At 44.4% G+C, this 12,638-nt stretch overlaps 1 protein-coding gene across 4 annotated transcripts in view; it reads left to right on the plus strand.

The window, feature by feature from the left end:
* The first annotated feature begins 3,118 nt into the window (after positions 1-3,118).
* Positions 3,119-12,638, plus strand: part of REPS1 (RALBP1 associated Eps domain containing 1) — a 76,729-nt gene continuing 67,209 nt past the window's right edge. For 2 of the 4 annotated variants that reach the window (XM_008161917.3, XM_008161923.3), the window contains exon 1: positions 3,119-3,857. In XM_008161917.3, coding sequence (XP_008160139.2) covers positions 3,669-3,857 — 189 coding nt within the window. In that variant the 5' untranslated portion in view covers positions 3,119-3,668. The remainder of the gene's footprint in view (positions 3,858-12,638) is intronic. The other 2 variants (XM_008161932.3, XM_028141290.2) reach the window with 1 other exon arrangement.

Below are 12,638 nucleotides of genomic sequence, written 5' to 3' on the forward strand. Positions count from 1 at the left end.
CAGTTAAAAAACAGTTGATATTTGTGGGCAGTAACCAACTGTTTGATCTTACCTGAAAGCCAACACCTTTAATATGTGTAGCTATGTCATATAGAACATGTGTTTTAAAATAGCTTTCTCATGATGTCGCTTTTTAAAATTGACATGTCTAGAAATGTAAAGGAAAGAAAATAGACTTGACCTCAAGGAGCCCATGTGTTAAATCATTTCTTTCCCTTCAAACCTGGAAATACCAATTTAAGTGACAGACGCAGAGAAAAATCTCTTTCACTTGTGAAACTGTCAAACCCTCCAGCACCAAGCCCACCCAGGATCCAGCCAGGGGCCGAGAAGGTCTCCCCTTCGTGCAGGCCTCCCTGATTTTTTGAGCTCCTGCCTCCAGGAGGATGTGTTCGTCTGGAAGGGCTCTCAATCAGACCCAGGCTCCTCCCCACCTTGGGGAGTGGGTCAGTGGGGCTGAGGCTGTGGCTGCTAGCTGTCCGGCCCATCCGGGTGCTTCTTAATAAGCCCTTACCTAGTGGGGGGGAGTCTGACTTGATTGTTTTTCTTTAGAACATGTGGTACTTTTTGTCCTCAAGTTGGTCCTGGTCATCAACAGGAAAACTCCTACTCTATGTCTTAGGAAAGCCTCACAGCAATAAGACCACAGGAAGAGAGCCGCTCAACATCCTGTAACACATGTGGCCAGTTCAGTGTTAGCCTTTGGCAAGCAATTGGGAGGGGGAGGAAGGACAGTACAAGGAGGATTGGGGATGCTGCAGAAGGTCCTTGGCATGGCTGACAGTGAGGCCCCTGCAGTGAGTGCTCCCTGAGGAGAAGACCATGCAGGTCCTTTCACACTGGCACAAGATGCTCCAAGGGTACCTTCCAGGACATGCATGATGTGTTGGGTAGGGAGGAGAACCTGGAGGCTATAATGAGCAGGCTTATTTGAGGACTGGGAGGCGAGAGTAAAAGGATAGCACACGTGGACTGAGAAGGGAATTTCAGAATCCCAGAACGTGGAAGTGAAGCAATCCTATAATTATTTCAGGTTGCCACGGAGGAGTGGAGCTGGAGCTTGCAGAGTTAAGGGAGCCACACGAGGAGATGATGGTATTGACTGGCTCGTCACACCACTTGTTCATTTATTCATTCGACAAACGCTTGGTGAGTTCTATATGCCACATACTAGGCCTTGGAGCTATGGCAGGCAATGAACAAATATTCTCTGGTAAATGCAGGGATGGTAGCTGGGGAGACTTAACAAACAAGTAACGAAGGCACTGTAAGTGATGTTGGAGTTGAGACCGTCTGGATCTTGAATCCCAGATCCAGACACTTAATGACAATGTGACTTATAAGTTACTTGTCCCATTTGTGCCTCAGTTTCCTCATCTGTCAAATAAAAATGCTAATAGCGTCTACTTCATAGGGTTGTTGTGATTAATGCAGCAATTAGTGTAAAGGTTTAGAACAGTGCCTAAAACACAGTAAGTACTCCATAATTATTAGCTGTTAAAAATATAAATGGATACATACTTTAATGTCAGGTAGTAAAAAGTGCTATACAGGAAAATAATTCAGATAGGGGCTAGCGTGAGGCAGTGGGGTTATTTTAGATTAGGGGTTGAGGGGAGGTCTCTTTGAGGAGGTGATAGGTGAACAGGCATCTGAGTGGTGTGAGAGAACAAGCCACGCAAAGGTCTGTGGGAAAGAGTAGTTTAGGTGGCTGGAAGGAAGGCCTTCAGCGCCTGGGAAAGGAGGTGGAGAAAACGGTGCTGAAGACACCTGTGAACCAGCCCCTCCCCCCCCCACCCCCCCCCCGTGCTCCTCCCATTTGTACAGATGGGCCCTACAGCTAGCAACCTGAAGACAGGCCACCTGTGGGGCTCTGGTCACCTGTGGCAGGCGCCCTGTTGGGGTGTGCAGGTGTCTCTGCGGCAAAGTGAAAATTTTAGAGACAGGGAAATGTGTGCTTAATGGCATGTTATATCTGTATCTATATAAAATGCTACTATTCAGTTAGAAAATAGTCACAGCTCCACAGTCCCTCATCTTTTTTAAACAAAGGATGGTAACACAATGCCTATAACAGTGTGTGTGTGTGTGTGTGTGTGTGTGTGTGTGTGTGTGTGTATCCTAGTAAAGCCTGTAGTAAAATGAATAAATGTTGACGCTAAGGGGCATATATAAAGACTATAAATAGTCTCATGTGAGTTAGGATTTTTGCCTCCAAATGAGGCACGTCAGGTTTTGCTGCCAGAGAGTTACCAAAAAAAAAAAAAAAAAAAAAAAAAAAAAAGCTTAGGCTTTACAGTGCTTTTTTATTTTGGAATTCCAGATAAAAGATTGTGACCCTGTCATAATTTGCAGGATCAGCCCTCTGGGGAGCAACGTGTAGAAAACAAAATAAAAACCCAAACTGGAAAATCCGGATCCTTCTGCCTTAGCTGCTGTTTTTGAGATACTTCCTACCTGTTACGTATAAGCTCTTGTTAAGATCTTCTACTTGAGATGCCTTCAGGATTCCCTGTGCCAGGGACCCCAAAGCCCTGCAACAGGGGGGGCTTTCCCAGAGGGAGAAGCGGGGGTTTATGGAGCTGGTGGTACGAACGGAGAGCACCCGGTTCCTGGTGCCAGGACGCCCTTGTGCAAAGCAAACGTGTCCGTTTGCCCCCAAGTCAGCAGATGCTCTCAGGTAAACACGGCTTACAACCAGAGTGGGGGTGACGTCCCAGGGCTCGCGTCTGGATGAGCAGAGTTTCCAAAGGGGTTGGGTGTCCACAGCCCTTCGGAGCACCCACAGCCGCCGACTTTATTCTCAGAAACTTCTGACCTCAAAAAGGTACGAAGGGGTACCGTAACCTGAACCATGTTCCCTTTCGACCAAATACGTATCCGACGCTGAGTGCCAGAAGCTTCGAAACAATGGACACTGCAACCCTTATCTCTAGGTTCTCCGGCTCTTGAGGAGCCGCACGCTGTTCCCGCCTGATCCCGCCAGCCCCGGGGTCCCGGCTGGTCCCGCCGAGGGAGGGCGGGTCGGGCCCCGCCGCGGGCGCCGGCCACCAGGGGGCGCTGCGCCCCCCTCTCCCGGAGCGGCCGGCCGCCCGGTGGGTGTTCCTCTCTGCCTCTCGCGCTCTCTCCTCGCGGCCTCACATCCGGGTCTGGAGCGCGGCCGCTGTCAGTGTCGGTGCGGCGCGTCGGGGGCCGGGCCGGGCGCAGTCAATGGCGGCGCGGGGAGGCGGGGCGGCGGCCGCGCTCAGCCCGGAGACCCCCAAACTTTAGGCTCGGAGCCCCACAACTTTTCTGGGAAGTGCTGCCGCTCCGGGGGCGTGGACGGAAGGGGAAGCCGAGGCGGAAAGTCCAGGCGGGGGGAAGCGGCGCGGAGCCGGGGAGACTCGAACCCGCGGCGGAGGCGTGCGGCGTCCGCCCGAGCCTCGCGCCGCCGCGCCCCCGCCTCCTCCCCGCGGCCCCCGAGCGGAGCCGCGCGCGCCGAGCCCGGGACTGCGCGGGCCTCGCAGGCGGCGGCGGCGGCGGCGGCCGAGCCCGGCCGGGCGACCTCCGGGCCCGGCGGCTCGGGCGCCCCCCGCGCGCGCGCGCGCGCGGCCGGGCTCCCGGGGGCTCCGGGCCGCGGAGGAAAGCCGGGCCGCGCGCGGCCCCCGGGGCCGGGCCCCGCGTGTTGCATGCGGGTCGGGGGGGGCCGTGAGCCGGAGGCGAAGATGGAAGGCTTAACGCTGAGCGACGCGGAGCAGAAATACTACTCGGATCTCTTCTCCTACTGCGACATCGAGAGCACCAAGAAGGTGGCGGCCAACGGGCGGGTGCTGGAGCTGTTCCGGGCCGCGCAGCTGCCCAACGACGTGGTCCTGCAGGTGAGGTCGCCGCGTCGTCTCCGCTGCGCCCGGGGCCTGCCGGCCTCCGAGGGGGTCTTGCTCGGCCGCTCGGGCCTCCTGCCATTGCCTCCGGGGGTGGGAGTGGGTGCCGTTTCCTGGACGGACGGCGGTGGGCAGGTTCCCCCCAACACACACACACACACACACACCTCACCCCTTCCTCCGCCCCGGCTGCACCGTCCTCGGCCGGGGCCGCAGGTGCCCGGGCCGCCGCACTCCGCCGGCCGCGGTGGAGCGGAAGGGGGTCGCTCCTGGAGGATAAAAGTCACGCAGAGATGCAGTGCGGACGGGGGGTCTGTGTGTGATCTCGGAAGAGCCCGAGACCTGGATCTCTCGGCTCTCCCTCAGAATCTGTAATGTCCAGCCCTTGGAAGAGCAACTTCAGCTGAAGAATCTTGGGTGGTTACCATGTCTTTTGAGTCGTAAGTCTTGGTATATACACAGCTCTTCGGGTCGTGCAGAGTAGTCATGTCCTCAGTAGAGGTAAAATGTGTTGTTGTTTTTTTAATTCTTTGAATGAACCGAGCAGACACGATGAAGTGGATCTTAATAGATTTGGAAATCGAAGAAGCAGTGTTTCCAAAGAAGATAAATTCTTGGGGAGATTAAAAAAAAATGTGAACTCCTGGCGAGTAGTTCCCAAGAAGATCGGGAAAAGAACTTACAATTAACAATAGAACGTGTGGCTGGTGTACACGGGACAGGTTTCCGATTGGCATTTGGTGAAACGTGTGGATTTGGGTTGGGAGATCAGGATTGAGCAGCTGGGGGGTCAGAGGTGTTTATTTGCCTCCATCTGTAGTACTAGGGGAGCCAGCAGAGCGAGTTTTGAGCTTTCTCTCTCACATCCGTTTTTTAAAATAAAAGGCTTCCTAGAAGTTCTTATCTAATGTACGCGGTGGGCATGGATGTTACTGTGTAATGATTCATCACTGCTAGTAAGAGTCTGTCTAAATAGCAAATCGGGAGCAGGTTTTAAGCTTTCATCTTTATGATGGTTGAAACTAGTTATCAAAATCTCCAAAACTTAAAGCCCAATGCGTAGTTACGGTGCAGTGCACCGCAGAGAGCACGGAATCAAGAGGTTTGAGGCCTGGGGCTTTGACACCATTCTGTTGTTACTGACGCTGTGACTTTGGGCCAGGCACTTTCACTCTTCAGGCGTACACAATGAGAGTCAAGTTCTTCCAAACAAAAACTCTGGCAAGTGCAAAAATTCACACAGGCCTCTCTTTTAGAAGTTACCTGTGCAGTAACTGTGACTAAGATGAATGAATTCTGTCTTTTTTTTCATAATCCCGTATGTTTTATATTGCTTTTTTAAAATCTTGGGAGGAAAGGTTGGGTGTCTTCCAGACCAGCAGCTAGGAGTCTCAAATTCATGTTGCTGAACAGGGAGTTTTAGGCTTTGGCTGCCACAGTCTCTGTCCCATATTCTTCTTTGTGTTTTTTACAACCCTTTAAAAAAAGTAAAAACCAGTCTTACCTCAGGGGCACACAAAACAGGGCCTATAGTTTGCTGACCCTGCGAAAGACTGTTAGTTGCAGTGTGGGGTATACACGCTCTTCATATGGCTTTGGTCTGGTCAGAACATGGTCTTTTTGTAGAAATAAAACACACTTTCAACTCATTTAGGAACTGAAATTAAGGAGAAACTTCCCATGTTATATTTTGGTTTATGTCCTGGGTGGGGAACCTTTTTTCTGCTAAGGGCCATTTGGATATTGATAACATCATTTGCTTAATATAATTAGCTTAATATAAATTTATGTTGCTATGAAAGAAGCTCCTAGGCTTATTGAATTTCGAATCCCACCTACGGTTGCCTTGGCAGGACCAGACCAAATGATTTCTCGGGCCTTACATGACCCAGGGGCTGGCTATTCCCCACGCATGGTTATGTCTTTGGGCTGGGGGGAGCTAAAATAAACTGACTCATTTATTTAGGACTTTACATGTATTATTTCAGATAGACAAATTTGTTAATTAACCTTTGCTTAAAATATGTTTAATTCAAGCCACTCATTTTCATGTTTTGCTTAATTTTATTAACATTGAAAAATATCTATTGCCTTTTTGTATAAAGAGAGAGCTTAAATAGCATAAATATTCAGGATTTAATTACAAGTTGGAAGCTATAAGAAATCCCTACAGCGGAATTCTTGCAGTAACATATACTGCAGTGGCATTCTGGGTATCTTGAAAGCAGTTTACCTAAAAATTGGCTTAAGACATAAAATGTGAGACAAAAGCGAGGGAATGTAAACTTAATTGGCTTAAGGGAGTTTGAGATTGAAAACAGCCCTCCATTGCTTTCTAAGTGGAAAGCATTTGGGGAAACTGAAATACTGTTGAGTTACCTCCCTAACACTGGTTGGCATTGCACGGTATCAATAGGGTAAGAAGCTCTCAGGGACCTTGTAAATTATAGGAATATACATGTGTAACATAAAGCAAAATATGAATACCATAGGAGAGGTACAAAGGAAGTGTGCTCAGGAAAGGCTTCTTAGTTCTGATGGAGTTTAGTGTGGAGGAAGGGCAGTGGGATTAAGAGGACTTGCAGGCAGGGAAAAACATGACCAAAGGTGGAAAGTGTAGGAGCCTTTCCAAGGACTAGCATATAGCTTGTACCCAAGGTAGAGTATGTTTTCCAGGTAATGGAACATAGAATTAGACCATATTAGGAAAGATTATAAGAACAGATGGAAGATTTCATGTTTCAATAGGCAGTGGAGCTCACTGGTAGTTTTTTACTTTGAGTGAGGAAGAGAGTAGAGGCTGGGCTTGGAGGCTGGTGCAGTGGTCTGGAAGGGATGCTAGGTAATGGGCATCCAAACTAGGGTGACAACAGAGGAATAGAAAAGGAGGGGCCGGATGAACAAACAGGTCTGTTATTGAAGGGCTTCTGAGTAGTCACTATGGGAGATGCTTTGTGGGATAATGTTTAATTGAGGCCAGATTATAAAGGCTGGGTGGACAGCTTTGAACTGTGAAGGCAACAGGTAGTTGTAGATATAAGAGAAATGACACATTAAAGCAGTGCTTTGGGAAGTCTTTATGAGATCAGTGGAACGGGAGTTAAGAGGGAAGAAACTGGAGATGAATTTGGGGACTGATTCTAAGTGCATGTATGAAGTGGTGATCTAGACCATGGTACTTAAATAGAGGAGGTGAGGAGGCATTGGTGAGGACAATTATTTTATCCTCCAGGGGGGCAGTTGTCACAACTGGGGAGAGGAAGCAGTTCTACTGGCATCTGGTGGATAAAAGGGAGAGATGCTGCTAAACTTCCTACAATACACAGGACAACCCCCCAGCAAATAATTATCTGGCCCAAAATATCACTAGTGCTGAGATTGGACTGTAGTGGCAGAAGGACAGAAAATGAAGGTAGAGATAGAGATTATGAAGGTAGACTTGGTGATATTTAGATGATATTAAGATGAAAGGAGACTAGGATAAGGATTATTCTCTGTTGGACCCCACTCACAATTAGAAAAGGGGCTGGAAGAGGGCCCAATTTTTAAGAGATAATGAGTTTGATGTCGGCATTTTGAGATAGCAATGCAAATCTCCAGAAGATGGTTGGAAACAGGTAGAGATTTGTCCATCTAAGTGCTGGTTCTTACAGTGAAGTTCAGGCATCTGGGGTCTCTTTTTCATCACCTAAGTGTCTTGCTTGGGGGCAAGGGACAGATAGCTCCTCACACTGTGGGCATGCATCTACACATCAGGGCTTTGATTGATGGAGTCATTTTCAGCATTTGTTAATAAAAGTCGGGAGAAGGCTGAGTCATCTTGGGGAATGAGTCTAGGAACAAAGAACAGAGGGCCCAAAACTGAAGGAGGAATGAGCTGGCATTTATTGAGTGCTTATTATGTTTCTTTTACCAGGCAAGTAATTTTCATGGAGGAATTCATTTGATCCTTGCAACAACTCTGAAGTGGATATTATTTTTGTTTTTTAACTAGGAACTTGATAAGCAGAGAAATTAAATAACTTGTTAATGAATAGAGTCTCTCTTCCTTATCATTATTCCTTGGGACCTCTCAACTCTTTTTAAAAAAATATATTTTATTGATTTCAGAGAGGAAGGGAGAGGGAGAGAGAGATGGAAACATCAATGATGAGAGAAAATCATTCATTGACTGCCTCCTGCACTCCCCACACTGGGGATCAGTGAAAGAGCAACCCAGGCATGTGCCCTGACCCAGAATGGAACCGTGACGTCCTAGTTCATCGGTCGATGCTCAACCACTGAGCCACACTGGCTGGGCTCAGCTTTCTTACTTTCACAGTTCATGTGATTGTTTTGCCCATAGTTCTTATGAAGACTGGCTATTCTAAATTATTTGTTTTGAGTTATATATGGATTTTCTCCTTCACATAGTAAGTAGTTTTATATATAATAATGTCTTGAGACACAGCCACTTAACAGAAATAGGAAGATTCTTGAAGTTGGTATCATGGGCACACAGACACACAATTTTACATTACTACAACTGTCAAACATCTTAAGGTATGTTCTGACTTTAAGGGTTTGTTTATGGATTCAGTATGGCAACACACAAAGCAAATATGAATAGCTAACACTTTATAGAATTATGCTCCACACCAGAAAGGAGCAGAACTCAGAGGGAGAAAAATCTGTCTTTATAGGATTTAATTGAAAGAAATTTTGCTGTCTACTGTGCAAGAAAACATTCAGAGGTTTAAAAATATTTATTTTCCAGAAGTAATTTATTTATAATAAATATGTTTCTTAGCTTTTGCTTAAAACCTCTATGCTGGGAAATGTTTTAAAGCTTCTTACAAACTTTGAATGTGTAATAATTTGATAAAAGTTTCTAGTACTAACTGTTCCTTTGTTGAAGGTTATAAACAATGTACCCTATTAATGAGACTGAAAAAATCTTTTAGATCATTTGTGTTGAGCAATATCTTGTTAGACTATTTGAATAACACATAAGTTAATGGGGGAAAAGTGACAAGAATTAAACATAAACCATTTTGTCTTTCTCTTAAAATTTGTTCAATTATAAGAACTACTCAGTGATAGGATTAAAATAGGAAACAGAGCCTCATTATGCACTGGAAATTATAAACTTAATACAAATAAATGTCAGGTTTGTTATTCTGGAGTAGGGATTATTTTCATTTGTAATTCCTGAATCCCTGAAGAATTATAAGAAACTATAAAAATAATCTTGCCTTAATTAGACACTTTCTTATACACAGTTGAAAAACCATACGCTGTGAAAAAAGTCACACATAATGACTTTATGTAGTGTAATATTTACTTTAAAAATGTCTCTTTTTTATATCACATTGTGCTAGGTTTGGTCTTTTTTTTCCTTAACCAAATCCCACAGTTAGAATCTTAGTATTTTGGGAATTCATGCTAAATATTTTGATGGATCAGTAAAAGAGCATGTGAGGTTTGTATAAGGAGCACTAAATATGGGGGGCAAGTTTCAGTCTTGTCTCTAGCTAGCTTTGTGACCTTGAACAAATCACTTACTATCTGGGTGTTCTCACTACATGAAGTGATTGGATTGGATTTTCAGACTCTAACCACAACCTTAAGAAAGTAGCGCACAGACTTGAAATTAATTGCTTCATGATTTTGACACTGGATTGATTTCTTTTATATTCTTCGGGAGATTTGAGGTCCATCGTTCTTAGTTCTTTAAGGTATCTAGATGGCCAATGAGAATTTTAAATGGGTGACAGACTTTGCATTTTCAGTGTTTTCCCTCATATATGTTTTGTTCTCCACAGTCTTTTCTGTGATAGATGCCTTTTCATTTTTCTTTTCTCTACTTTACCTCTGTGTAAAGAATTTATGTCTGATGGGTTGCATACATATAGGCATGACCTAAAAACTCAGGATATAATAAGTTTGACTCAGATCTTTTTTTAAGTTCATACCATACACCAGATTTCATTGGGATTTGATAAAATATAGGACTTAGATTTTAAAAAAAAAAATTACATCTCTTTTCCATTTTGTTTTAAGAATTGACTGTATGTTGAGTTTGAGTTTATCTTATTAAATGATGAAACCAGAATTTATCATATATCTCCTTCTAACCTCTTAGGTTGTGGATTCCTTTGAGATTCTGGCATACACACTGGACATCTGCTTAGAAAATATAGCTAAGCAAAATTTTGTGTATAATTTGAGGTTGTCAATCTTCCCCCAACCTAGTCAAGCTCATCCCATGGACTACTACAGTAAGAAAGTTTTAAGGAAGAGCAGACGAATCTGTGAAATGCTGAATGAACATGTCTTTCTTAAAGTTTTGTATATTTTTAATAAATACTTCTTCATGGTTACTCTTTATATTTGGGGTATATATGCAATGGTAAAAAACCAGAAATCTTCCCCTGCCTTCTTGGATTATACTTGTGTTAAGGTAAAAATGGAAAAGAACTGTGTACAGTTAATAGAGTATCATGGGAGACTGTGGGGACCTCCTTAGGTGTAAGGGAAGGCCTCACTGAAGAGACATGGACATAGAGTAAGGGAGAGAGAATGAGATGTTTCACATAGAGGGAACAGCATGTGAAGGGCCTAATGCTGTGGAGAGCTTAATGTGTTTGAGAAAATGAAAAGTTGGAATAATATGAGCAAGAGCGGAGAATGGCTACAGGTCTTATACACAGTGATAAGGAGTTTGGATTACAAAATATTAAAAGAACCAATATCCCTGATGAATATAGATGCTAAAATCCTCAACAAAATAGTAGCAAATTGGATCCAGCAATATATTAAAACTAAAGGCCCGGTGCATGAAATTCGTGCACGGAGGGGTGTGTGTGTCCCTCAGCCCAGCCTGCACCCTCTCCAATCTGGGACCCCTCAAGGGATGTCCGACTGCCCGTTTAGGCCCGATCCCACCGGACATCCCTCTCACAACCCAGGACTGCTGGCTCCCAACTGCTCGCCTGCCTGCCTTCCTTATTGCCCTTAACCGCTTCTGGTATCTGGAATTTACCTTCTACAATCGGAACTTTGTAGCCTGGAGTGGAGCCAAGCCTCCTGCTCACTCTGTGGCCGGCAGCCATTTCTTTTGGGGTTTGTATACCTTCTGTAATTGAAACTTTGTAGCCTTAAGCGGAGGCCAGGGCCGGCTAGGGTGTGCGGAAAGCTTTGCTTCTTCCATTGCCGGGGAAACCCTTGCCTCCTGCTCTTTCCAGCTCCGTAGCTGCCGCCATTTCTGTTTGGATTTGTTTACCTTCTATAATTGAAACTTTGTAGCCTTGAGTGGAGGCTTAGGCCGGCAAGGGCAGGCGGAAAGCTTGACTTCCTCCGTTGCCTGGGAAACCCAAGCCTCCCTCCCGCTCTCTGTGGCTGTAGCCATCTTGATTGGGTTTATTTGCATATTTGCTCCTGATTGGCTTGTGGGTGTGGCTTGTGGGTGTAGCAGAGTTAGGGTCAATTTGCATATTACTCTTTTATTAGTTAGGAAGATCATACACCATGACCAAGTGGGATTTATTCCAGGGATGCAAGGCTGGTACAGTATTCACAAATCAATAAATGTGATATGTCACAAACAAATTGAAAGACAGAAATCACATGATCATATCAATAGATGCAGAAAAAGCATTTGACAAAACCTAACACCCATTTTTAATAAAAACTCAGCGAAGTGGAAATAGGGGGAGCACACCTCAACATAATAAAGGCCATATATGACAAAGCTATAGCCAACATCATACTCAATGGGCAAAAATCAAAATCATTTTCCCTAAGAACAGGAACAAGATAGGTATGTCCACTTTCACCACTGTTATTCAACATAGTACTGGAATTCCTAGCCACAGTGATCAGACAAGAAGAGAACATAAAAGGCATCCAAATTGGAAAGGAGAAAGTAAAACTCTCATTATTCGCAGATGATATGATATTGTACATAGAAAATCCTAAAGACGCCACCAAAAAACTACTATATTTAATAAATGAATTCAGCAGTGTAGCAGGATACAAAATTAACACCCAGAAATCTATGGCATTTTTATACACCAAGAATGAATTCTTAGGAAGTGAAACCAAACAATCCCATTTACCACTGCAACAAAAAAAATTAAGATACATAGGAATAAACTTAACCAAGGAGGTAAAAGACTTGTACTCGGAAAACTACAGGACATTGAAAAAAGAGCTAGAGGAAGATATAAACAAGTGGAAGAATAAACCATGTTTATGGATTGGTAGAATTAACATTATTAAAATGTCCATACTACCCAAAGCAATCTACAGATTCAGTGCAATCCCTATTAAAATACCAATGGCATATTTCACAGATCTAGAACAAATACTCCAAAAATTTATATGGAAACAACAACAACAACAACAAAAAAAAAACGCCCTGAGTAGCCTCAGCAATATTGAGAAAGAAGAACAAAGTTGGAGGAATCACAATACCAGACATCAAGTTTTACTACAAAGTCACTGTAATCAAAACAGCCTGGTACTTGGACAAGAACAGACATATAGACCAATGGAACAGAACAGAGAACCCAGAAATCGACCTAAGCCATTATGCTCAATTAATATTTGACAAAGGAAGCAAGAACATACAATGGAGTCAATACAGACTCTTCAATGAATGGTGTTGGGAAAATTGAACAGATACATGCAAAAAAATGAAAGTAGACCACCAACTTACACCATACACAAGAATAAATTCAAAATGGATAAAAGACTTAAATGTAAGCTGTGAAACCATAAAAATCCTAGAAGAAA

The sequence above is a fragment of the Eptesicus fuscus genome, chromosome 10, assembly GCF_027574615.1.
Source record: "Eptesicus fuscus isolate TK198812 chromosome 10, DD_ASM_mEF_20220401, whole genome shotgun sequence".
NCBI lineage: Eukaryota > Metazoa > Chordata > Mammalia > Chiroptera > Vespertilionidae > Eptesicus > Eptesicus fuscus.